The sequence below is a fragment of the Lissotriton helveticus genome, chromosome 8 (assembly GCF_964261635.1).
Source record: "Lissotriton helveticus chromosome 8, aLisHel1.1, whole genome shotgun sequence".
Taxonomy (NCBI): domain Eukaryota; kingdom Metazoa; phylum Chordata; class Amphibia; order Caudata; family Salamandridae; genus Lissotriton; species Lissotriton helveticus.
Window position 1 is genome coordinate 1,690,356,842 of NC_136069.1, and position 25,637 is coordinate 1,690,382,478.

General features: G+C 44.4%; 1 protein-coding gene across 1 annotated transcript in view; it reads right to left on the minus strand.

Moving 5' to 3' along the window:
• The window catches only part of LOC144774097 (extracellular calcium-sensing receptor-like), a 98,434-nt gene extending 94,421 nt beyond the window's left edge, over window positions 1–4,013 (minus strand). The window contains exons 1-2 of the mRNA XM_078659122.1: window positions 4,009–4,013; window positions 3,271–3,562 (exon numbers count right to left, since the gene is read on the minus strand). Coding sequence (XP_078515248.1) covers window positions 3,271–3,562; window positions 4,009–4,013 — 297 coding nt within the window. The remainder of the gene's footprint in view (window positions 1–3,270; window positions 3,563–4,008) is intronic.
• Window positions 4,014–25,637: the final 21,624 nt, after the last annotated feature.

A 25,637-nucleotide genomic window follows, 5' to 3' on the forward strand; every position in this document is an offset into this window, starting at 1 on the left:
ATCATGCATGCGGGCCAACAAGTTCAAAATGGGCAAAGGAAACCCCATCTCATGAAGAACCGCCCACAGGCACCCTCGAGGGACCAGATCGAACGCGGTTTTCAAGTCGATAAAGGCCAAGTACAAACTGCCCTTACCGATCGATACTGTCTTCCAATGGAGTAATAACAGCCTGAAAGCCTGATCTACAGTGCTTGTACAGGCCCTAAAACCTGCCTGGAAGGGGGAGATGATGTTGTTCTCCTCTGCCCAAGAGAGAATCCTTTCCAGGAGGACTCTGCCAACCACCTTCTGACCAGCATCGATCAAGCTGATCGGACGATAGTTGGCCGGGTCACCCCTTGGCCCCTTCTTGTAAACAGGTATTACTTCAGCCCCCCTCCATGAGCTTGGAACTGGAGACCCAAGGAGGAGGGCATTAGTCAAGAGGGAAAAGAACTTGGCCCATTGCTTGGGGCTGGCGCGAAACAGGTCACCGGGAATGCCATCCTGGCCCGGTGCCTTGCCTGGGACGATTTTGCTGATCGCACACTCAACCTCGGTCTGCCCTATAGGGTCAGTAAATAGGGTTGTATCGTACAGGGGTAATATACATTCTACTATCGGTTCGCTATTCTCGGGAGTCCCTGCCCCGGCGTACAGTCTCCTCAAATGGTCGAACCATTCCCTGTCCATGATGTGATTGGGTAATGGATCTAAGCCATCATCGTTGCTTTTTCTTACTAAGGCCCAGAATCGTTCACCGTTCCTGTTCTGGCTAGCCAGTTTTAACTCTTCCCAGTGGGAATCATCCCAAGCCCTCTTTGCCACTAATAGTGCGCGCTTATACACAGCTCGGGCCAAACGAACCTCGGTGGGATCTCGGGTTTTAATGACACAAATCAGTTTGGACTTAGCCCCTCTGCATTCATGGTTATACCACCTAGCTGTGGGCTTCCTGCGCTTCAATTGACTTGCCCCACGTCCGTCAAGGAAGAGAGCGGCCATCCTGTCAATTGTATCCACGTAGACCGTGTTAACCTGGACAGAACCCGGATCGTCAGTACAGAGTGCAAGAAGCTTCTCGGTCTGATCTCTTACGATCTCCCCCAGGGCATAAGTCTTTTGCTCGTTAATGGCAAGTGTATGCCATTTGATGAATCTTTTACAATTCGAGGGTACTAATTCTCTGGTTGCCATTGTTAATCCATTACTCAACAGGGAATTCCCCCACAGTTTTCAGGTTGCACAAGCTAAGGGATAGTGGATTATGGTCACTATGGATAGATGGAATAACTGCCATATCTGACACATATCTCCACAGTCTCTTATCAACCAAAATATAATCTATTCTACTGGGCCAACTAACCCTATTATAGGTACAAGCACCAGAAAAATCAGAAGGCATGCGCCCATTCACTGCTACCAGAGCGTGCTCCAGCACCAAGGCGTTCATTTGGATAATGACAGGTGTCCATTTTTTAATTGGCACAGTCGTCAGTTGCGGAATTCCCCATCTCGCATCTTCCTCAGATAGACCTATCGAACCGTCAATGGCCAACGGTTCGAAGGTGCAATTGAAATCGCCAGCAATTAGCGGTAAAGTATCTGGGGAACAGTTACAAAGAGAGTCTGCGAGTAGGGCAATGGTTGGGGATTTACCGCCCCCTGGTATACCTCTAGCATAGATATTAAAGACTTCCAGAGTCACTGGGGCTTGGGGAACCCGGATTGTTAACCTCATCATATTATTGGAGGTAATGGGGGAGTATGTGATCTTACAGTTTAAAGAGATTTTAACCCAAACGAGCAAGCCGCCGGACGGGCGACCCCGTCCAGAGGAAATAGCTGAAACAAGGAAAGTAGAATATCCAGGCTTATACACCGGTTCCAGACACCATGTTTCTTGGAAGATACACACGTCATACCTTCCAATTAGTTCATTCCAATCGGGAAGTGCTATTTTGTTCCCAAGACCTGCAACATTCCAGGAGATGACACTCAAATGGCTACTCTGGCCATTGGTATATGGTGTAACAGGTTCATTGCCATGACCGTCGATGGGGGTCGGAGAGCTGGGGTTAAGAAAGGCTATCAGTTCCTCGTGCCAACGACACCCAGCTGATACTCTCCGTCACCAAAGACCCCCACACAGCCAAAACCAACCTCCACGAAGGAATGAAGGCTGTCCCCGAATGGATGAAGAACAGCCGACTGAAGGTGAACTCAGACAAGACGGAAGTCCTCGTCCTCGGTTCCACCCCTTCGGCCTGGGACGACTCCTGGTGACGGACCACACTGGGAACAGCTCCAACACCCACCGACCACTCACGCAACCTAGGGATCATCCTCGACTCCATTGTCTCCATGAATAAGCAGGTCAACGCTGTCTCTTCCTCCTGCTTCAACATCATGCGCATGCTCCGCAGGATCTACAAGTGGATCCCACCGAAACGAGAAGAACGGTCACCCAGGCCCTCGTCAGCAGCAGGCTGGACTACGGAAACACCCTATACACCGGAGCCTCGGCCAATCTCCTGAGACGGCTGCATGTATCCAGAACCCCTCTGCATGCCTGATCCTCGACATCCCTCGATGCAGCCACATCACACCCCACCTAGGAGGCCTTTACTGGCTCCCCATCAACAAGAGGATAGTCTTCAAGCTCCTCACCCACACACACAAGGCACTCCACAACACCGGACCAGCGTACGTCAACAGATGACTGAGCTTCTACGCTCCCACCCGCCAGCTCCGCTCCGCTGACCTGCTCAGTTCGTTCTACCACATCGCCGTCAAGACCTGGAATACCCTCCCAACCCACCTATGGCAGACTCGATACCTGCTAACCTTCAGAAGACTCCTCAAGACCTGGCTTTTCGAGCAGTAGCAGCATTCCCCACCCCCCAGCGCCTTGAGACCCTCACGGGTAGGTAATGCGCTTACAAATGACATGATTGATTGATTGATTGATGTCTCCTGTTTGCCAGTAGCCTAGGCTCATCAGAAGCCAGTGTCAGCTTAAGCAGACACAAGGCCCTGGTTTCTCTTCCTTAAGCAAGAGGGAGATGCTTTGAATCTGTTGCGTCTCATTACATGGGTCACATCCTGGCCCGCTCCCTACTCCTGACCTTCTAAGAGCACCATGAAACACTACACCCTTGGGACCCTCCATGAGTGAGGTGTTCACAATTATAGAATACATTCTTAAGTTCTGACTATGGAGAGCATCATTCCACCTTTAATATTTGCCATTCATTAGTCTGTACTTTCAGCACTGGTCTCTCTTACCTGGGGGTAGTGAAGGACCCCCATCACCCTGGCCATGGGGATGGTTAAGGATGATAATGTTTCCCCAATTATACCCACCACTAGGGGGCGTGTTGAACAGCTGTATCCGGGCACTGGATCCTTCTTCCCAGACAGTAGCTCCAAGGTTCCCCGGAGAGCTTGTTTCTCGGATACACAGGAATCAAAGATCTGGAAACCAAGGCTGATGTTCGGCAAAAATTCTGGAATTTGGTTGATTTCTTCAGTGGCAAAAACCATGGCCAGGACCACCCGGTAATATCTCAAATAGAACCTGCAATATATCAAGGATGGTATATTAATAGTTTTAGGTCACAAATATTTCTGATAGATTGATCAATCATATCAATGTAAACAAAATGATGTAAACAAAGCTGATAGGTTGAGATGTTTTTAATTCTTCTCTCCCACATTTAGTGTTCACGTTTTGTAGCTTTCAGTGACTCATCTTCTATGCTAGAACACGTTCCCATCATTGCTGTCCCTGAAATAGTTCTTAGGATCCCTCCATGGTCTCGCAAACACTTTTTGTTGTAAGTGAACTAAAATAAACAAGCATTTGCAATGCAATCGGTCTTGCTTTTGGGACCTTATACGTTTTTAGCTATGCAGACAAAGAAAACAACGAGTATAAATTCTATATTTTATAATGACAATGGATGCTAAACTGGTTCAGTGTGATTATGATAATTTAGTGTTAGATATTATACGACCTCAAACACCATGATGCTATTCAAACAAGCCCAGAGAAGAAGTACATCTTTCAATTGTCCTTAGTAATATGCAACTAACAGCCATTGACAAAGTCAATAGTCCTGGCTTGTTGTAGGTGTAATGTTACTTGTTGTATCATATAAGTGGATGATGACAGAACCAGCAAAATACCAGTAGTCTGGCTCCCTATGCTTAGGACAGATTTTTTAGCTTATGTGTTTTAAGCCACACCCTTTATTAGATTGGCCATGCCCCTTTGAGAGACCTCCCCCAGTTTCTTCATCTCACTAGTCAGAAGTGTGCTGAGTAAAATGTATTAATGAGAATCTACCTGACATTTTTCCACAATACACCAGTAATAAAAGATCTCCTGGATTTGTGGGTATTGAAATGGAATGATGTTTTGTTGTGATATTTCTTTCTATCTCACCTTGCTATAATTTCTAAAATGTTCCAATTACATACAGATGTTCCCAAAATTACATTTTCCAGATGTAAATAAAGCAGGAAAGGGTGCTAGGAACAATATATTGACGCTTCTTTACTTTCCCCTATATTTACTACCCAGTTCTTAGGGACAAGCGCTACTAACAGACACAAAAATGTGCCTTTTATTTTTCCACTGCAGCTGTTTGTAGTTGAAAGTCAAACAAATTTAGAGAGTAAGCACAATTGGTTCTTTATTTCATGGAATAGACTATGGCACGAAAATAGTTTGTATCGTTCTTTGGTCGAGGGTGTATGTCTTATCTTCCATGTATGCTCAGTCAACCTCTGTGGCACTCCATGTGTGAAATGTCCAATCTTATGTTGTTCTGTTGTGTTATAACTTATAAAGCGCATAGCTACCCGGAAACAGAAATGCCATTATGCAATTGAGATACTGAAATTTGCTTTAGGTAAAAATCCTGTTATTGTACCTGGGAACAACCCATGAATGAGCAATACAGAATACGTACAGCTTTTTTCGCCACACACAATCCGATTTTCACTAAATAAATCGCTATAAAAGCCAGACTGGCATTTCACATAAGAATGCCTAATTTTATTTGACATTTCGGGGAATATTACCAAGAATATGCGATAAATATTGCAAATTGTGCTTAGGTGTGAAAGAATTGGATGTAGATGGGTCAATAAGAAATGGAGATGCAGACAAAGAAGATGGAGGTGCAACAGAATAAGATTGAGTTGCAGCAGAATGAGATGGAGGTGGGGACGAAGGAGATGGAGGTGCGACAAATGAGATGGAGGTCAGTTAGAGTGACATGGTGGTGCCACAGAGTGAGATGGAGGTACAGATTGAAGAAGGGGATAAAGGTGGAGAAGAAGGAGGTGGAAGTGCAACAGAATGTTATGAAATTGCAGTAGAATAAGATGAAGGTACAGCAGAAGGAGATGAAAGTGTGAACAAATGAGATGGAGGTGTGGCACATTGAGATGTAGGCGCTACAGGAGATGAAGGTGTAGCAGAATGAGATGGAGGTTCAGCAGAACGAGATGGAGGTACAGCAGAAGGAGATGAAGGTATGGAAAATGAGATGGAGGTGCTTTCTGCAGAATGAGATGGAGGTGCGGCAGAATGAGATGGAGGTGCAGCAGAATGAGATGGAGGTGCAGCAGAATGAGATGGAGGTGTGGCAAAAGGAGACGAAGGTGTGGAAGAATAAGATGTAGGTGTGACAGAAGGAGATGGAGGTGCAGCAGAACGAGATGAAGGTATGGAAGAATGAGATGGAGGTACAGCAGAAGGAGATGAAGGTGTGGAAAATGAGATGGAGGTGCTTTCTGCAGAATGAGATGGAGGTGTGGCAGAATGAGATGGAGGTGCAGCAGAATGAGATGGAGGTGCAGCAGAATGAGATGGAGGTGTGGCAAAAGGAGACGAAGGTGTGGAAGAATAAGATGTAGGTGTGACAGAAGGAGATGGAGGTGCAGCAGAATGAGATGGAGGTACAGCAGAAGGAGATGAAGGTATGGAAAATGAGATGGAGGTGTTTCTGCAGAATGAGATGGAGGTGCAGCAGAATGAGATGAAGGTAACGCAGAAGGAGATGAAGGTATGGAAGAATGAGATGGAGGTGTGACCGAATGAGATGGAGGTACAGCAGAAGGAGATGAAGGTGTGGAAGAATGAGATGGAGGTGCAGCAGAATGAGATGGATGTACCCCAGAAGGAGATGAAGGTATGGAAGAATGAGATGGAGGTGTGACCGAATGAGATGGAGGTGCAGCAGAATGAGACGAAGGTGTGAAAGAATGAGATGGAGGTGCAGCAGAATGAGACGAAGGTGTGGAAGAATGAGATGGAGGTGCAGCAGAATGAGACGAAGGTGTGGAAGAATGAGATGGAGGAGCAGCAGAATGAGATTGAAGTGTGACAGAATGAGATGGAGGTGCAGCAGAATTGGATGGAGTTGCAGCAGAATGAGATGAAGGTGTGGTAAAAGAAGATGAATGTGTAGAAGAATGAGATGTAGCTGTGATAGACTTAGATGTAGGTGCCACAGGAGATGAAGATGCGGCAGAAGGACATGTAGGTGCAGCAGAACGAGATGGAGGTACAGCAGAAGGAGATGAAGGTATGGAAAATGAGATGGAGGTGCTTTCTGCAGAATGAGATGGATGTACCCCAGAAGGAGATGAAGGTATGGAAGAATGAGATGGAGGTGTGACCGAATGAGATGGAGGTGCAGCAGAATGAGACGAAGGTGTGGAAGAATGAGATGGAGGTGCAGCAGAATGAGACGAAGGTGTGGAAGAATGAGATGGAGGTGCAGCAGAATGAGACGAAGGTGTGGAAGAATGAGATGGAGGCGCAGCAGAATGAGATTGAAGTGTGACAGAATGAGATGGAGGTGCAGCAGAATTGGATGGAGTTGCAGCAGAATGAGATGAAGGTGTGGTAAAAGAAGATGAATGTGTAGAAGAATGAGATGTAGCTGTGGTAGACTTAGATGTAGGTGCCACAGGAGATGAAGATGCAGCAGAAGGACATGTAGGTGCAGCAGAACGAGATGGAGGTAGATGAAGGTATGGAAAATGAGATGGAGGTGCTTTCTGCAGAATGGGATGGAGTTGCAGCAGAATGAGATGGAGGTAACGCAGAAGGAGATGAAGGTATGGAAGAATGAGATGGAGGTGTGACCGAATGAGATGGAGGTACAGCAGAAGGAGATGAAGGTGTGGAAACTGAGATGGAGGTGCTTTCTGCAGAATGAGATGGAGGTGTGGCAGAATGAGATGGAGGTGCAGCAGAATGAGATGGAGGTGTGGCAGAATGAGATGGAGGTGCAGCAGAATGAGATGGAGCTGTGGCAAAAGGAGACGAAGGTGTGGAAGAATAAGATGTAGGTGTGACAGAAGGAGATGGAGGTGCAGCAGAACGAGATGGAGGTACAGCAGAAGGAGATGAAGGTATGGAAAATGAGATGGAGGTGTTTCTGCAGAATGAGATGGAGGTGCAGCAGAATGAGATGGAGGTAACGCAGAAGGAGATGAAGGTATGGAAGAATGAGATGGAGGTGTGACCGAATGAGATGGAGGTACAGCAGAAGGAGATGAAGGTTTGGAAGAATGAGATGGAGGTGCAGCAGAATGAGATGGATGTACCCCAGAAGGAGATGAAGGTATGGAAGAATGAGATGGAGGTGTGACCGAATGAGATGGAGGTGCAGCAGAATGAGACAAAGGTGTGGAAGAATGAGATGGAGGTGCAGCAGACTGAGACGAAGGTGTGGAAGAATGAGATGGAGGTGCAGCAGAATGAGACGAAGGTGTGGAAGAATGAGATGGAGGCGCAGCAGAATGAGATTGAAGTGTGACAGAATGAGATGGAGGTGCAGCAGAATTGGATGGAGTTGCAGCAGAATGAGATGAAGGTGTGGTAAAAGAAGATGAATGTGTAGAAGAATGAGATGTAGCTGTGGCAGACTTAGATGTAGGTGCCACAGGAGATGACGCTTTGGCAGAAGAACATGTAGGTGCGGCAGAATGAGATGTAACCATGGCAGAATGAGATGTATATGCAGGAAATGAGCTGGAAGTGCAGGGGAAAGAACAGCAGTCTTTAAAAATAATTTAAACAACAGCAGGAAGAGTAGGGAGAGAGAGAAAGAAAGAAAAGAGAGTGCCTAACTGTGCTACCTGGCCATTTTTGTTTATGATTATGAAATCTAACCTCTCCTGCAACACATGTAACCAGGAAGCAATGCAGATGGTGTCCTCAGCAAGCTGTTTGCTATTACAGGGTAGGGTATAGCAGAATGCAATAGTATCATCATTTCATTAAGTGTTTCTACGTGCAGTGGGAACGTAAAAGCATATAAAACGGATTTAATTGTGTGACTCCTAAAACAATCACAGGCAAAGCTAATAGGTCTCGATTTTAAAAGCCAAATGATGTGTTCTGCCAATTTTTATTTAGACCGGCATGCAAAAACGTGCATCAAGATGCACACCCACAACTGTCGGTATTCTTGGAATGGGTTTCTTATTGAAGTAAACCTATTTCAAGATGGGCATCATCTGTTACAACACTTTTGCACACACCCCACAATGTATGCATTGTGACAAATGATAATTCATGGCTCCTGCTGTGTGTGCAAACATGTGTGATGATGCGTGAATGTGCCTGTGTTGGAATGCAGATGCCATTCTGTTTTTCCAAACTTTAAAAAATCCAAGATGGTGGACACCAATTGTGAGGCAGTAAATTAAATACATTAAAAAATAAATGTGGGCAAAAACATATTTTAGAAAGAGAGTAGCCAGGTATTGAATTGCAGCTATGGGGCCTGCAAAACAAAATATTTATTATAAAAAATATATGAGATCAGAATGAGAGCCCCAGTAGGGCCTGGGATGGGGGAAAGCGGCACAGTAAGAGGAATGGGGGACAACAATTGTTTTAAAGGGGTTGCGGAATCAAATGAGAAAAAAAGAGGGAAAAAAAGACCCCCTGAATTTGAGGATGAACTCTGCTTCCCTGACTGAGTAGGCCACAACAAAATTTTCATATGTTACTGTCAAAGTGCTTTACAAAAAAAAAGGGTGGGGATATTGACGAACATTTATATATTTGGTGTCTGACTTATGCAGCCCCATTTATTCACAAATACGAAGGTGGACCACTGGGCACAGATGAAGCCTACCCATGCACTTAATGGATATGAAACAATGACTCCCATCCCTAGCCAGGAAAGAAAGAAAGAAAAAAGAAAAGGACAAGAAAAGAAATGAGAAAAAAGAAGGAAAGAAGGAAAGAAGGAAAGAAAGAAAGAAAGAAAGAAAGAAAGAAAGAAAGAAAGAAAGAAAGAAAGAAAGAAAGAATAAATCAAGGATAAATTAATAGGAAGAAGGAAACAAAGAATAAATAAATAAATACATTTAAAAAGTGCTGCAAACTAAACATGATAGAGGGTGATTTTCTTCCTAGGCAAAGTTTATTTAAGAGCTATTAGTGAAATAGTGCAGAATAAACGTATTTGAAGAATTGTCCGCTTATAAATTCCCATGTATAATATTGAATCTTTCAGTTTGTGTACTGCATGCACAGCAAAAATAGAATGAATTAATACAGCAAAGTTTCAAATGGACATAATCTGTTATTCTGAGAAATGTCAGCAGTCAGATAAACAAAGGACACTTAAAAGGATTTTAGGAGAGCATTGATAAGATACAGGAATTGATAAAGCGTAGAAGGTGGCCTGTGCTCCCCTCTGGTAGAAAGGTCCTGCTTTCACCTCAAAGCCTAAATGGTAAGGCAACACTAAAGTAATTAAAAAGTCAAAATATAAACAATTGCACTGAAGGCAAATATATGTGTGCGGATTTTCTCATTGTGAAAAGCTGTGACTCAAAGTGAAGTTAACCAGTGGATGAATTAGACTGAGTCATTGCCCCATGCTATATTCTGTAGTGTTGCGAATGACGCAACAGCAGACCAATGGATGAAGAGAGGTGGCTTAAAGCCCTTTTAAGAAAGTATATTATACATATAGGGGCATATTTACGTCTTCTGGCGCATCTCTGCAAATCAGCAGGGATGCGTCAGAACAGATGCGTCACGTAATCCCCCCTTGCGCCACCATAGATGCGTCGCATTTACAATGCGGTGCACCATGGTGCAAGGAGGGGCAAATGCGTGACGCATCTTGAGGCGCACGGGCGGCGCATTGCTGGAGTCACGTCGCAAGTGCGACGCAACTCTCCTGCAATGCACAGGGGCTGCCCATACTCAACATGGTGCCTCACTCCTTACACCTGCTTCAAGCAGGCGTAAGGATTTGACGCAGCAGCGTCGTAAAACTGACTCAGTGAAATCTTGGAGATTTCACTGCGTCAGTTTTACGGGGGGTTTCCTGCGAGGGAATGCCCACCCTGCGACAGAACACCCACATGAAACCTGACGCAGGTTTCATGTGGCGCAGGGCTTTACAACGTGACGCATCTGCCTAGATGCGTCACGTTGTAAATAAGTCGCAACGTGGCGCATGGTTTACGCCGCCGCTGCATCACCAAAGTGACGCAACGGCGGCGTAAAAGTGTCGCAATGGGCATGTAAATCTTCCCCTTCATTTCGCTCATGCAGGCGAGCTATCATGTCCTGCTTCCTTCCGATAGATACAACAGTGTTTTGTCGATTCACAAAGTTCCCGATTAAGGCTGATAAAAAAATGAACGAACTCCTATGAATTTTTAGAAATACTGCAATTCAAACTCGTTGAACAGGATTAGAAAGTCTGCAAATTGTAAACGGATTTCTATTTTTAATTCTCATTTACCCTGCCCTTTTGATATTGTAAGCCTTTATTGTTCTTTTAATGGAAACAATCAATGTTATTAGATTTGTTATTAGATTTTCTACTGACACCTGTAAATGCAATGGTGTGTATTTAATCGTGCATTCACAAATTAAATGCTGGATAAATCTTCCCCTCACCACAGCAGGACATATGGTGATTCTAAAAATGGCTGTCTTCCTTCACTTCTTATACCTCTTTTTGAATATACAAATCCCATAAATAACAATTATTTGCTACCCTGCAGAGCCTCTTACTACAACTCACATGGGCAGGGTGCAGAACCCGGATTTGATGGGACACCTTAGTGCTCCCCTAGGAACGAGGCGATTTCAGTGTGCCTGATCTACACTTACACCAGCTTGCAACGCGTTGTCACTTTGCTTATCATTGGTGCCATCTGGATGCTCATCGGTCTTATACAATGCTGGAGAAGGACCAAGTGGGGCATGTCCCCCTTCCTTCCATACTCTCTAAGAGCATTGCCATGGACCCCTCTGACATACAACCACTCTCAACTACAAGCTGGGCATGGAGAAAGCTTAGGCTCATCTTGAGGGGGTATCCTCTATTCCCCGGCCATTCCACTAGCGAACAACCCCTGGCTCCCCCTTACTCAGGAGAAACCATTTCAACGTACCCTATCATTTATATACTTTTGAGGATATTTGCCCGGACGGTTGGATGATACACACCTTGGAGATGCCACATACATGGATCACTTTGTATACAGGCGCCTTCACGACACATTGTGCTCCCATATATCCTGCTACCCACTTGTCTCAGATGCTTTCTCTCTGTTGACACTCATTGTTACTGACACTGATGGGGAGAGACTCATCTCCAGACCATACCAGGCGTGCCTGTCATGAAGCGGATCAGCAACATCTGGGAACGCGCTTTAGATCACCCATTACCTGATAAAATGTGGTATTATTGCTGTAGTCACACTACACTCATCTCCGTTAACCATAAACATAAGTTTTGCCATTGCAAAATACTGCAGTGGACCTACATTACACATCAGGATTCAGCAAGAATTGATGCCATCCGGTCACCCCAATGCCATGACCCTGAGGCTGATTTCGCCCACTTGACTTGGACATGCCCCATAGAGGTACATACTGGACTAAAACCATCTCTTTAATACCCACAAGGATAGGAGTCAGGCTCCCACCAGCTCCACTGTTAGCCCCCCTGGGATATGTTCACGAAGTTCCAACAGGAGTACGCAGATACACTGCCATTGCATTTTACCCGCAAAGTAATGTCTGGCACTCCAGCGGGGCAGTAAGGTTCACCCAGCCGACACTGTGTGATTAAAAAACATGATGTTGTGTGATACAATCAGTGAAGGCTTTGCTGCATTGCAGCCACATACTTCCAGACTGAAAGCTGTATGGCAACCCTTACAGGACTTCCCACTAACATTGTTCACTGATGTATCAGATATCAATACGCTACTTTGGGTTATGTGATCACCTCCTCCCCTCTTTCGTGGTTCTTCTTGACTCACCTGGCACCTGGAAGACAAGAATGGACCAATATGTGCTGCCATTCTGCAGGAGCTACCGTTGCTGTACAATTTTGGTTGCCAGACCTTCGCCATGCATACCAGACTGTGTTATGTACTGCTGAAAACATGTATTCATGTTCATGGGCATCATGCCGGTGTGTGTTGTATTAACATGGAAAGTGATGAATAAAGTTGAAAAAAGTCCCATCATTGTAGCTAGTTTAATAAACCCACCTTGCTCCTCGTAGTATCACATCTGTGGCTGCCGTAAATGTTATATTAAACCCCTGTTACCTCTCACAGGCTTCCATCTGTGACTGATATACATGTTATATTAAACACCTGTTACCTCTCACAGGCTTCCATCTGTGGCTGCCGTAAATGTTATATTAAACACCTGTTACCTCTCACAGGCTTCCATCTGTGACTGATATACATGTTATATTAAACACCTGTTACCTCTCACAGGCTTCCATCTGTGGCTGCCGTAAATGTTATATTAAACCCCTGTTACCTCTCACAGGCTTCCATCTGTGACTGATATACATGTTATATTAAACACCTGTTACCTCTCACAGGCTTCCATCTGTGGCTGCCGTAAATGTTATATTAAACACCTGTTACCTCTCACAGGCTTCCATCTGTGACTGATATAAATGTTATAATAAACCCCAGTTACCTCTCACAGGCTTCCATCTGTGACTGATATACATGTTATATTAAACACCTGTTACCTCTCACAGGCTTCCATCTGTGACTGATATACATGTTATAATAAACCCCAGTTACCTCTCACAGGCTTCCATCTGTGACTGATATACATGTTATAATAAACCCCAGTTACCTCTCACAGGCTTCCATCTGTGACTGATATACATGTTATATTAAACCCCAGTTACCTCTCACAGGCTTCCATCTGTGACTGCTGCACATGTTATAATAAACCCCAGTTACCTCTCACAGGCTTCCATCTGTGACTGATATACATGTTACATTAAACCCCTATTACCTCTCACAGGATTCCATCTGTGACTGATATACATGTTATAATAAACCCCTGTTACCTCTCACAGGATTCCATCTGTGGCTGCTGCACATGTTATAATAAACCCCAGTTACCTCTCACAGGCTTCCATCTGTGGCTGATATACATGTTATAATAAACCCCTGTTACCTCTCACAGGATTTCATCTGTGGCTGCTGTACATGTTATAATACACTCCTGTTGCCTTTCACAGGATTCCATCTGTGACACCTCTGTATCTGTTATAATACCCCCTATTACCTCTCACAGGCTTCCATCTGTGACTGATATACATGTTACATTAAACCCCTATTACCTCTCACAGGATTCCATCTGTGACTGATATACATGTTATAATAAACCCCTGTTACCTCTCACAGGATTTCATCTGTGGCTGCTGTACGTGTTATAATAAACTCCTGTTGCCTCTCACAGGATTCTATCTGTGACACCTCTGTATCTGTTATAATACCCCCTGTAACCTCTCACAGGATTCCATTTGTGACACTGCTGTACTCGTTGTTATAAACCCCTGTGGCACCGCTGTACATGTTACAATAAACCTCTGTTACCTCTCGCAGGATTACATCTGTGACACTGCTGGACATGTTATAATAAACCCTTGTTACCTCTCAAATGATTCCATCTGTGACTCGATGTACTGATTGTAACCTATGTCTCTTAATTCGCAAAGTAATCCCTCCATGAAAATGTTATACTTGTACTGAGTCACAGGACTTTACATGCCACACATATTTTAATAAGCCCCTTTCAGCCATCACTTTATCACATCTTTGGCATTGTTGTATACATTGCAATATATCACCTGTAGTGTAATACACTTTGCTCAGCTCTAACTGTATCAGATCTTTGGCATTGTTTTATATATTGCAGTATCCCACCTGTAGTGTACTAAACATCTCTCAGCTCTCACAGTACCTCATCTTTGGCACTGTTGTGTATCTTGTAATATTCTACCTGCAGTGTACTAAACGTCTTTCAGCCCTCACAGTATCAGATCTTTGGCACTGCTGCATATATTGTAATATCCCACCTGTAGTGCAATAAACGTTCCACAGCCCTCACAGTGTCACATATTTCGGATTTGGTAAGGTATCTCTGCTCACTGGAATGAATACTGTTTACTGATCGTTTTTATGCCTGAAACCTGGAACATTTTATGGGTTTTTATTACCTGTGAATTGTTTGGAAGTTCTGCTATTTTGCACATCTGCTTGAATTTAAACTTAAGTTAAAATTTTGCCTTAAGACCAAACCTTAAGACAAACTTCAGACAAAATCCTAACTGTACAACAACTAAATACATTTTGTGAATACCCAAGGTTGTAAAGTTTTGTCTCAGATTACTTTTGTGAATCGTGCCATAGGTCTTCAAACCCCACCCTAGCAACAGCCGTCCCTCAGGGATATAAAATCCTCAGGAGTGACCACCAGCTAGGCAGAGGAGGGGGGTGGCCGTCATCTATAAAAATACATTTGACTGTGTTTCTGTTACCCTTGGGGATTTAGATGGAGCTGAAAGTTTGGCTTTCTGCTGCTCTTTGTCGCCTCAACAGTCTGTGGATGGAGTCTTGAGCTACAGACCTCCCGGCTATGCCAGTCCCTTCCTGAGATCACTAGATAATCTTTTGGCACTCTGGTCCCTTAAATATAAGCATTTTCAATTGCTCGGTGACCTCAACCTCCACATGGACAAGCCACTGGAGGTGGAGGCGGCTTCTCTCGTGGACACCCTGTCTGCTCTAGGCTTGGCCTCACATGTTTGTAAACTTACTCATCGGGCGGGCATACATTAATAATATAACGATCAAGGCAGATGACTCTCTACCATGAATTTGGTCAGACCATTAGTTAGTCAGTTTCAACTGGTCTAAACTTTCTAAAAAACAGGCTCTCCCTGTAGAAACAAAAACTATTGCCAGAGCATTTCAAAGAATTCTTCCTTCCGACCTTAGCGCCGCCTTTGAAACAGTCCTCCCTTCACTTTCTAGAGATCCTGAGGATGACGCCGTTCAGATGGATGAATGGATTACTTACAACATAATTCACTTAGCCCCACTCTCGGAACGATGCTCTCTCAGATCTCAACATTCGCCCCCTTGGTTTAATGACAACCGTAAGATAAGTAAAAAGACTCTGTAAACTCCTCGAAAGGATATGGTGAAAAAATTACAATTTAGAGGACAAATACACCTATTGAGCAGGTTTAAATGAATTCTACGAGAAGGTTAGCTTGCAGAAAAATGCCTTCTTTGTTAAAAAGATTGAAGAATCGGACAAAAATCTAAAGTGATTTTCAAAATTGTTAAAACTTTTTTGAGCTCAGAGGCTATTACGAATCATCTACAACCCACTGCTGAATGGGTCACCCAACTGGCAGAGTTTTCTCATGAGAAAATAGTCACTATATAAGCCAGTCTGGCGAATGCGTCACAGGCTGATAACTGTGTTACAGAGGTACGCGCCCCTAGTACATACCTCGGCGAGGCGCCCTTACTAGCCCTTAACTTTCTGAAGGTTGGCTCTCCCGACACTCCTTGCCCACCCTGGTTTTTGGCTAAAGTGGCTCAGGCTATTAATACAGTGGCTAACAAAGTCTTAAATGCGTCAGTAGCATCAGGAAAGGCGCCTCTTTAATGGAAACATGCCAACATCCTCCCACTGCTTAAAAGGCTGTCTACCAACCACAAGGCCTTGGTCAACTATAGACCTATCTCTCTTCTCCCTGCTTTCTCAAAAGTGCTAGAAAAACATGTAAATTCACTCATCTCAGGTTACCTTGAAGGTACCTTGAAGGTAACCATCCGCTGCATCCTAGTCAATCCGGTTTTGGAGCAAGCTGTAGGAGTGAAACAGCCTTGTTAGAGGTTTACAGATTGCATTAAAGACAAGCTTGATTGTGGGGACAAGGCCGTCTTGATCATTTTGGATCTTAAGGCGGCTTTCGATACAATCCCTCATGACTATTGGATCGGCTACATAACATCGTGCTTGGCGGCTTGCCTCTAAAGTGGCTGACAACCGAAGCCAAGAAGTATTGGTCCCCCGTTTGTATCCCCTATTCGAAACTTGAATGTGGGTGTGCCTCAAGGTTCGGCACCGAGCCCCACGCTATTGAATCGCTTACCTTGCTCCTCTAGCCGTTCTTGCTGAAACATGCGGAGCCAAAGTGATATGATATGCTGGCGAAACTCGGCTTCTCTTTACTTGTGATAAGTGAGCAGATTTTGAGGGAGAAATCATTCAAACCTGCCTGTCTAAGGTGTTCAACTGGCTGTCCATCAACCAACTAAAATGGAATCCGGACATATCAGAGATTATCATTTTTGGCACCACTTCATCAGAAACCTGGAGATTGTGGTGGCCTCCGGATGTCCATCCTCCAGCCACTCTTCAGAGCTTGGTAAAAAATCAGGGGATCAGAATTGATAGTGCTCTGTCCATGCAACCCCAAATTCAGGGCAACTGCTTTGGGTTACTACGTACCTTGAAAAGATTCCTACCACTTCCTACAGTCGATACTAGGGAAACAGTAATCCAGGTTCTGATAACATCCAGAATCGATTATGTAAATGTTTTGTATCTAGGTCTGCCTGCACATCTTTTGAGCCGGTTACAAATCATGTAGAATGCGGCGGCCAGACTAGTTCTTAATCTCGGCCCTAGAACCCATCGGTACCCATATTTATACTCACTCCACTGGCTTACTGTGAAAATGAGGATTCGCTTCAAGAAACTGGTCTTGGCGCATAAAACTCTGCACGGAAACGGCACAGCATTCCAGGAGGAGGCTTTCTACTTATGCCCCTCCTAGGACACTACATTTAACTTTTGGTCACCTATCTACCATCCCAAAAATCCACCAGCCCAAAATTGGCGGAAGATCATTTCCGTATCTCGTTGCTAAAGCCTGGAATCAACTTCCGCAGGCTACCGTTTGAAGCCAGAATTCACCTACAAATCGCTTGCATGACACACAAGGCCCTCTACCACAACACCCTACAATACCTAGCTCAGAAACTGGTGCTCTCTGAGGGCAGCAGAGCCTGCAGGAGTGCCAAGACTCTTCTCCTACAACCTCAATGATTTGCCAAGAAAAAAAAGTATAACCGGTCCTTTTCGGGTATGGCTCTGAGGATATGGAACGCCTTACCCAGTACAACAAGAATGAGCCCTTCCACTGCCCCCTTCAAAAGAGTAGTGAAAGCTATCCTCATGGCTAAACTCACTTGAACTCTATGCCTATCCATCTTAATTTTTTTTAATTGTGTTGTTCTTTGTACACTATATCTTGCCTTCTAATTATGACCTGTAAAGCGCTCTGATACTGGCAAGAGTCTTGTTCGCGCTATATAAACCTTTCAAAATAAATAAATAAACTTCAAGTTATCCCGGAACTTTAAATTTTCAGGAAGAAACTGAAAACTTGGCTGTTTAGTAAGTGAGGACATTCATCTAGATTCTAGTGTGCAGATAACTTTCTCTAGCGCCGGGACACTCCTCAGAGGAGGCGTGCGCTCAACAAATGTTTTTTCATTCATTATATATATCGTAATAGGCCGCCTTTACCTCTCACAGGACCCCTGTGCAGTGTAATACATGTCTCTCATCCCTCACAGTACCACATCTTTGGCACTATTGTGTATATTGTAATATCTCAACTGTAGTGTAATAAACAACTCTCAGCCCTCACAGTATCACATCTTTCGTATTATTTTATATATTGTAATAAGCCCTTTTTACCTCTCACAGGACCCCACCTGTGGTGTAATAAACGTCTATCAGCCTTCACAGTATCACATCTTTGGCATTGTTGTTTAGAGTTTAATGTCCCACCTGTAGTGTAATAAACCTCTCTCAGCCCTCACAGTGTCACATCTTTGGTATTATTTTATATATTGTAATAAGCCCTCTTTACCTCTCACAGGACCCCACCTGTGGTGTAATAAACATCTCTCAGCCCTCACAGTATCACACATTTGGTATTATTTTACATATTGTAATAACCCCCCTTTCCTTCTCACAGGACCCCACCTCTTAGGGTAATAAACCTCTCTCAGCCCTCACAGTGTCACATCTTTGGTATTTATTTGATATATTGTAATAACCCCCCTTTCCCTCTCACAGCCCCCCTGCAGTGTACCACTGCTCTCCTACCCCTCGCAGGAGACGGGCCCCGGCTCCTCCGTGAAGCTGGGCTCCGAGGCGCTGTGGGCCGCGTGGACCGCCAGGGAGGCCCCCAGGAGCAGGTCCCCGTCCTTGGAGTAAGACTCCTGCTTCCAGACGTGTAACCTGCAGGCAGACCCGCGGGTGTCTGCGCATGCGCAGCACAGCAGAAGTAGCGCCACGCAGAAAGCAAGACCCATCGAGACGCTACAACTGCCTGACGTCTCCGCTCTGATTCCGTCTTAGCACAACAATGTGCACGTCATCTCAGCGATGGAAACTCATAGGTTATCTTGACCCAGCGATGGGAAATAGAAGTGTACAGAGGTTACATTTAAAATATTCCAAACAGGGCAGCGTCCGCTTTCCATGCACCGTGCTCATGTCAGAGCGAGGTCCTTCTAACCCCCGGCACCTGAGAGGGGTTTTATAAAGCTCCTCGAGCCCTCAGGGGACAAATATCGGAAGAGTGACCTCAGCACATCCAGGAACCTCTCCCCGGGTGCCGCATAATGAGGGGTTTCTCTGCCAGCTGCCGCATAATGCCTAGGGGTGCACTTCAAATGACCTGTATTACAAATAATAACAGTGCAGGTAATTATATGTTGGTGCAAAAGCAGTGACGCTCTTCGGATGCAGTCCACGCGATGCAGGGTGGCTCCCGGCGCTGCAGCGGCGCGCCAGGCGCTGCTCACACAGACGTCACGTGCCATCACTTCTTGCTGGGCCTTTTCTAGATCCCTTTATTAAAGTAATATCATCAGCCCGGTGAACGCTGCCAACGCTACTTACCCAGGGATTCCTTAACATGGGCTGCAGACCGGGCGGTGGCTGCCCTGGGGGTCCCTGCAGGGGTCTGTCACAGAGGACAATGTCACAGGATCAGCAGGAGTGCACACACACTGGGACTCCTCCGAGTAGGAACTGTGCAGGCCATGTATCCTGTAATACATGCAGGTTACAGGTCAGGGCTAAGGTCCCTGCATAGAAACAAGTGAATCTTGCCCACAGGGACCCGCCAGATGCCTCACTGAAGCAGAACACTGGGAATGAAAGACAATCTGCTAACAGTGCTTTACTCTGCATGAGTCCATTCACATGTCCAGGAGTTTTTCTGGAGCCCTCACACTCTTGAGCGCCCCTGGAGGGATAGGGTGACAGGGTCATGGGATGGTATCACCTGTGTGGCTCGTTTACCGAGTGTCCAGCAAGCGATTGCTCCAAATCCACGCATGAAACGTCTCTGCAGAGTCTTGGGTGAGACAAGGGGTCACAGATGCCACATTTCAACGAAGGACCATCAAGAGCTCTGGAGTTTGGACCGCGCTGTGGTCACAGATGAGAAGGTGAGGCTAGATTCCTGAGACCGCGGTGGGCAGACAGGAGGTAGCCCCGTGTGGGGTTGCAAGGAACGTGCCTTTAAGAGGTTAATTTCAGATAGCTCCTGGACTTGTGGATAGATTGGGATCTGAGCTGAAGGAATCAAATTAAATATTAGCAGGCTATACTCACCAATAGCCCATATATCAATACCAGTGACAATAATTCAGTCGGCAATGGAGAAGGTTCAATCGTTTATTCGTCAAATACAAGACCTGACAGGGGAGCCTCAGTCTACACGACCCTCGGAGGTGCGCAGAGGAGACTGGATACATGTACAAGATACAAAGCATATATACGTTTCATGTGTTCACAATGACACCCTATAAGGAAAGATACAACCTGTCGGCAAGCCAAGAGGAATACCCATATAAGGCACAATTGATTTGCTAGTAGCCAAGGCCTAAGCTATTCCGGGGGCAGGTCAGTGAGGTGCCTCCCTGTCTATCTGTAGCCCGGGGAGTACAGGAACGGGCTCTGCTAGAATGTGCCCATCCCACCAGAAAGGCAGGTGTGACCTTGGGTTTCCTAAAGCTACAAGCTAACAGCTAAAGAAGACGGCTTGGCTGGCCATCGTGGTTTCGAGCAGAGAGCGTGATCACGTGATTTCAGGGAAACCGTACTTTCACATAGAGAAACAAAACAAAATGGCTCCGATCATATTAATAGGAGTAAATGACCCAAAAGTGAACCATTGAGTTTCATGTTGCTACAACGAAATCTATATTTATTTGATTATACATTAATAAGGTTATATTGTATATATTAGGCCAATATTATGCTTATCCAATTTTAGATCCCATCAGACGGCCCTTTTGGCCTATATAGCCAATATAACTAAATTCATTCAACGAAAACTCCCTCATCAATTTGCATAAGATCTGAAACCTCCTTCTGAATCATCTGCTTTTCGACTTTGGCCTGATGAGAAAAATTTAAAGCAGAGGTTATTCTTGTAGCACAGAAAGAGCAACAAGCTGGGCCACATTGGAGACATATGCAACAAATAAATATTACTCCAAAAGCCCCGGCAAGCACCATAAATACTTTCCAACCCCTAGTGGCAAAAAGACCCCAAAACAAACCACTAAGGGACCAGGTACCGTTGTCCACATGTGCTTCGCTGGCTAACCGATGTAGTTTCTGTATTGCAAGGTGAATAGTAGGGGCCGAATCAGGAATAAACACACAGCAAGAGCTGCCGATTGAGAATCCGAAGATATGTCTGCTCTCGGGATGAATCGGAATGCTAAAGAAAGCATTCTTCAAGTCAATCACCAAGAAATACTTAGCCGTTGGAGGAATCATTGTGAGAATCGCTATAATATCTGGTACCACTGGATACTGTGGGACCACTATTTTATTAACTTCTCGAAGGTCGATCACAAAACGATAAGCGGTCTTATAATCTGGAGCATCATCAATTGGTGTTTTCTTCAGAATCGGCAAGATCGGACTGTTACAAATGTTAGCAGCTGTTTCTTCCACTACCCCTTTGTCAATAAGGTCACGAATATTATGCAACAAGGCCTGCTCACCTTCTGGTGAGATCTTATGCTGAGGAATGCGTGGCAGCTGCGCGTTTGGTTTGACCGTTATAGACACGGGTGCTATTTTTAACAAACCAACATCAGTGTCTCCAGTAGCCCACAAAGTCCTAGGAATAGCAGAGAATTCAGGGGGTAAAGCCTCATTTTTAGCAAAGTATTGGGCTAATTTTACAGGTGGTTTTAGCATGGTCAGAAAGACACCATCAGGGGAGCAATAAATGCGGGCATTCAGTCTTTTTAAAATGTCTAAACCCAAAAAGTTTTCACCACAATTAGAAGTCAAAAGAAAAGGCGTTTGCATGGAAATAGGCCCTATGGTAAAAGGCAGAGGTTTCGAAACGGGGCTTACCACCGGTATTCCAGAGAATCCTACTGATACATTATTTTGGCCAGACAGAGCTGCCCCTGGGACCAGTGTATGGGCAACGGATCTATTCATCGCTCCAGTATCAACTAAGAACTTTCCTGATGTACCCAACAGTTCTCCTTGTACATAAGGTCCCTCTTGGTCAACTGGTATCGTAATATGGCCCCCGCTCTGTCCTTGGCTGTCTCATGCATAATCCCGGTCATCATACCTGTCATCCTGATAAGTCTCATTGTAGTACTGTCTGTTCTATGGGGTCATCAAAATAATTATTTCGAGAACCCTCATGTTGTGAATCCTCCCTTCGCATACTATTTCGGTCTATGTTCCCTCGACCCCTTCCTCGTCCTCTACTGGGTCCGTTTCTTGCTAACAGCAGAGGGAAATCCGCCCTCCAGTGTCCTTCCTGCTTGCAATAGGAACATTGATTTATCCCAACGTTCGGAGGGCCTCCTCTACCTCTTCATGCATTTGTACCTCTCTGAAACGAACCGCGTACTCCCCGTCCTGAATTTTGCCCTCTACTTACTTGTTGCAGTAGCATTCTAGTTTTCAAATCCTTAGTCTTTTTCTCTGACTTTTCCTTACTCTCATTTTCACGATGATCATAATATTGGGCCATGCTCAGGATGACAGACGGGGTCGCTGTAGTCCATGTACTCTCCGCCGATTGGAGGCGAGACATGACCGCCTGAAGGAAATTGGTGACAAATCGATTTACAAATAATCGTACTCCTCCCTCTGTAGAGAGGTCTTGACCACTAAAATCTATGAAGACTTTCTCAAACCTAGTGAAGAAATCTGACACGCTTTCATCCTTTTTCTGTTTACATGCTGTCAATTTATCCCAGTCTACTTTTCTAGGAGGGAGAAGAGTCTTCATATATGTAATAATTTTATCCGGTACTGCCAACACTCATCCCTAGGTTTTTCACCCGGTTTCCGTTCCCTATCCCAATTTTTCAATTGATCCCATGTTCCTCCTAGTTCAGGAACATGGTCCGTATCATGTATCTGCCTCCAAATATCTACTGGGATCAAGAGACCAAAAAATAGCTTTATGTCTGCTATAGTCATTATCTATATCAGAGCACACCCAATCACTATATCTATAATCCACCTATTGCAACACACATTGATAGGTCTACAAAAACATAGGTTCTTTCAATACTGTAATACAGGATTCAAAATTGTCAATCTAAAGAAGGGATCCAGTCACACTCTTCAATCAGATCCATGAGTTTTTTATTTTCCAATCAGAGCATTGTTGATAAAACAGCAGCCGACGCGCGTTTCGCCCACAGGGCTTTTTCAAGGCTGCAATAAAATGAGGTGTACACTAGTTTTAGTATTATATTTCCGTTACTCAACGTAATGTACACATATTGATTGGCCATTCTCAGTAAAGGATCTAGTTTTTATAAAGAAGGTGATAAACTCCCGTGAAGAAATCAGTTAAATTAACATTTTTGACCACGCTATGATTAAACAAGATGTTAAAAGATATTAAAAACATTTTTGGAGAGAAAGTGTTCGGAGAATATACACTGATGATTCTCCTCATCCAAAAAGTCCCATTTATGCTGGTGGTGAGAGTCAGTTAATATCTAAAGAGGTGCGTTGACAGAAACCGCTACATCAAATTAGGTCGAGTGTGGGATCAGTATATGACGTGAAGTCCTTATATTATGACACCCACACAACCATCACCAAGTATGTCATATATTTGAAATTGCTCTTTCCCATTCTCACCTTCAGAATATGAATAGGATCCAAAGGTTCAAATAGTGTCATATATCCAAATGTTAAAGATGATGAAAATCCAAAATGGAGAAGTGATATCTGTAAAATCACTATTATGTTTCTGTAAAAAGAAGTAGTTTGGAGATTAATACCTCCAACACTGAGATTCGTGGTAGTACATATTGTGTCTACATGTGTGTAGACCATAACAGCATTGTTAATAAAATATATCCATCTAATCAACAAGTATTTTTTATATATGTATATAAGCGTTGCCTCTCTTAATATTTGTTCCTCTATTTTCGACTTGTCTATGATACTATTATTAAGCACATGACAATAGCATTCGGTTGTCTCTATTGTCTATTAAATCAACATTGTGAGTGTCTTCTTCCACGCACTTATTAATTAGTGCAAAACACGAGATACATCATGCGGAGCCAATGGAAGGAAAACTAATGACGGCCTTACCCGAGGTGAGAATAGGCGTCCAATATTAATTAATTAATGTCCTCCGTTTGAGCGTAGTAACATTTTGTTAGACGTCTTTCATTTAATTAAGTCCCCATGCCGATCCTGATATTTCATGCAGCTGGGGAATATCGTCTGGATATGAATCGAGGCAGGAGCGTGTGCAGAGTATGAAAAGAAAAGAGGGAGTGTCGATCAGAATGGCAATTGAGTAAGCCCCAGACAAGTTGCTTTTCCCATTTAATTCATGGAACTCCACCCGCTCCTCCCATTTACTGCAGAGAACTACACCCGCCATACCAGTAGCACACTTTGTGTACAAAAACGCATTTCTGAGCCTACCTTCATGTGTTTTCAGATTCTCCTTTTCCGTTATTGCACTGGCGTAAGTGAGCCCCGCGTCCGTGGTACCGCCATTGTTTTAAACTCACATGGCGTTCTGGATATGTTGTGAACATAGAGGATGGACTAGCGACTAATCCTCGCTTTCTTAGTAAGTTTAGAATGCCCGCCATTGCCCAGTGGGCGATAAATCGTGGCAAAGCCATTGATACTTCTCAATAGGTTTCATAAAACAGTCTATTTTTAAATAAATACAATTCGTGAATAAATGTTCAGCATCAATTGACTGAATGTCCGTCTTACTAATTTCCAAGAATATAAAATCCAATTATTGGAAATAGGGTGTGCATTGCACAAAATGTGGATATATATGAGCACACATCAACTGATACAGTCTTATCCGTATATAAGAAAGGCACTCTAATATATAACCAAGGTCCTGCGGCAAAGTATTCTATAGACCACCAGCATACATGAGGAACTGTTTGGTTACAAAAGGAGGAGTTAAGGAGTTGCGAAGGAGAGAGAGATGCACATAATGAACATTAGTCCCCTTGAAGAAACAATACAAATACATCATTTATGTTGTACACGTTGGAAAATTCTATTAAAGTACTTTGTTTTAATTCTAGTTGATTATGGCAAACTTTTTAAGCATTAACCCTATTGTTATGTTATGTTATGTTATGCGTTTTTATTTGGCGCACAGATGCTCCAGCAAAGGAGCGTCCTGGCGCCCGACAAGGTAGCTGCACAACACAACTAAACAATAAGCAACCAATATAAAAGAACTAAGGGAATAAAAAAGTTTTCACCGCACGGCGAAAAGAAAACAGATCCCTCATAGCGCGAATCGCCGGGGGCAGGGAGTTCCACAGGACCGCCGCACGCACTCGAAACGAGCGTCCTCCAGCTCGACTCCGCTTGAAACGCGGCACGACAGCTAGTTCTAGGTCTGCAGATCTTAAGAGTCGAGCTGGTGTGTAGTGGGCGAGAAGGGCCATGAGGATCATTGCTGGGGACCCCTTCAGAATTTTATAGGCGACACAGAGGACCTTAAACTGGATCCGCTGGGCCACAGGGAGCCAATGCAATGACCGCAGGGTATTGGAGGTAGGGCAGAATCTTGGGAGGCCTACCACCGCTCTTGCAGCGGCGTTCTGAATCCGTTGTAGGCGCCCAATCTCCGCCTGATTCAGACCAACCAGTAAGGAGCTCGCATAATCCAGCCTTGAGATGACTGTGGCTTGGA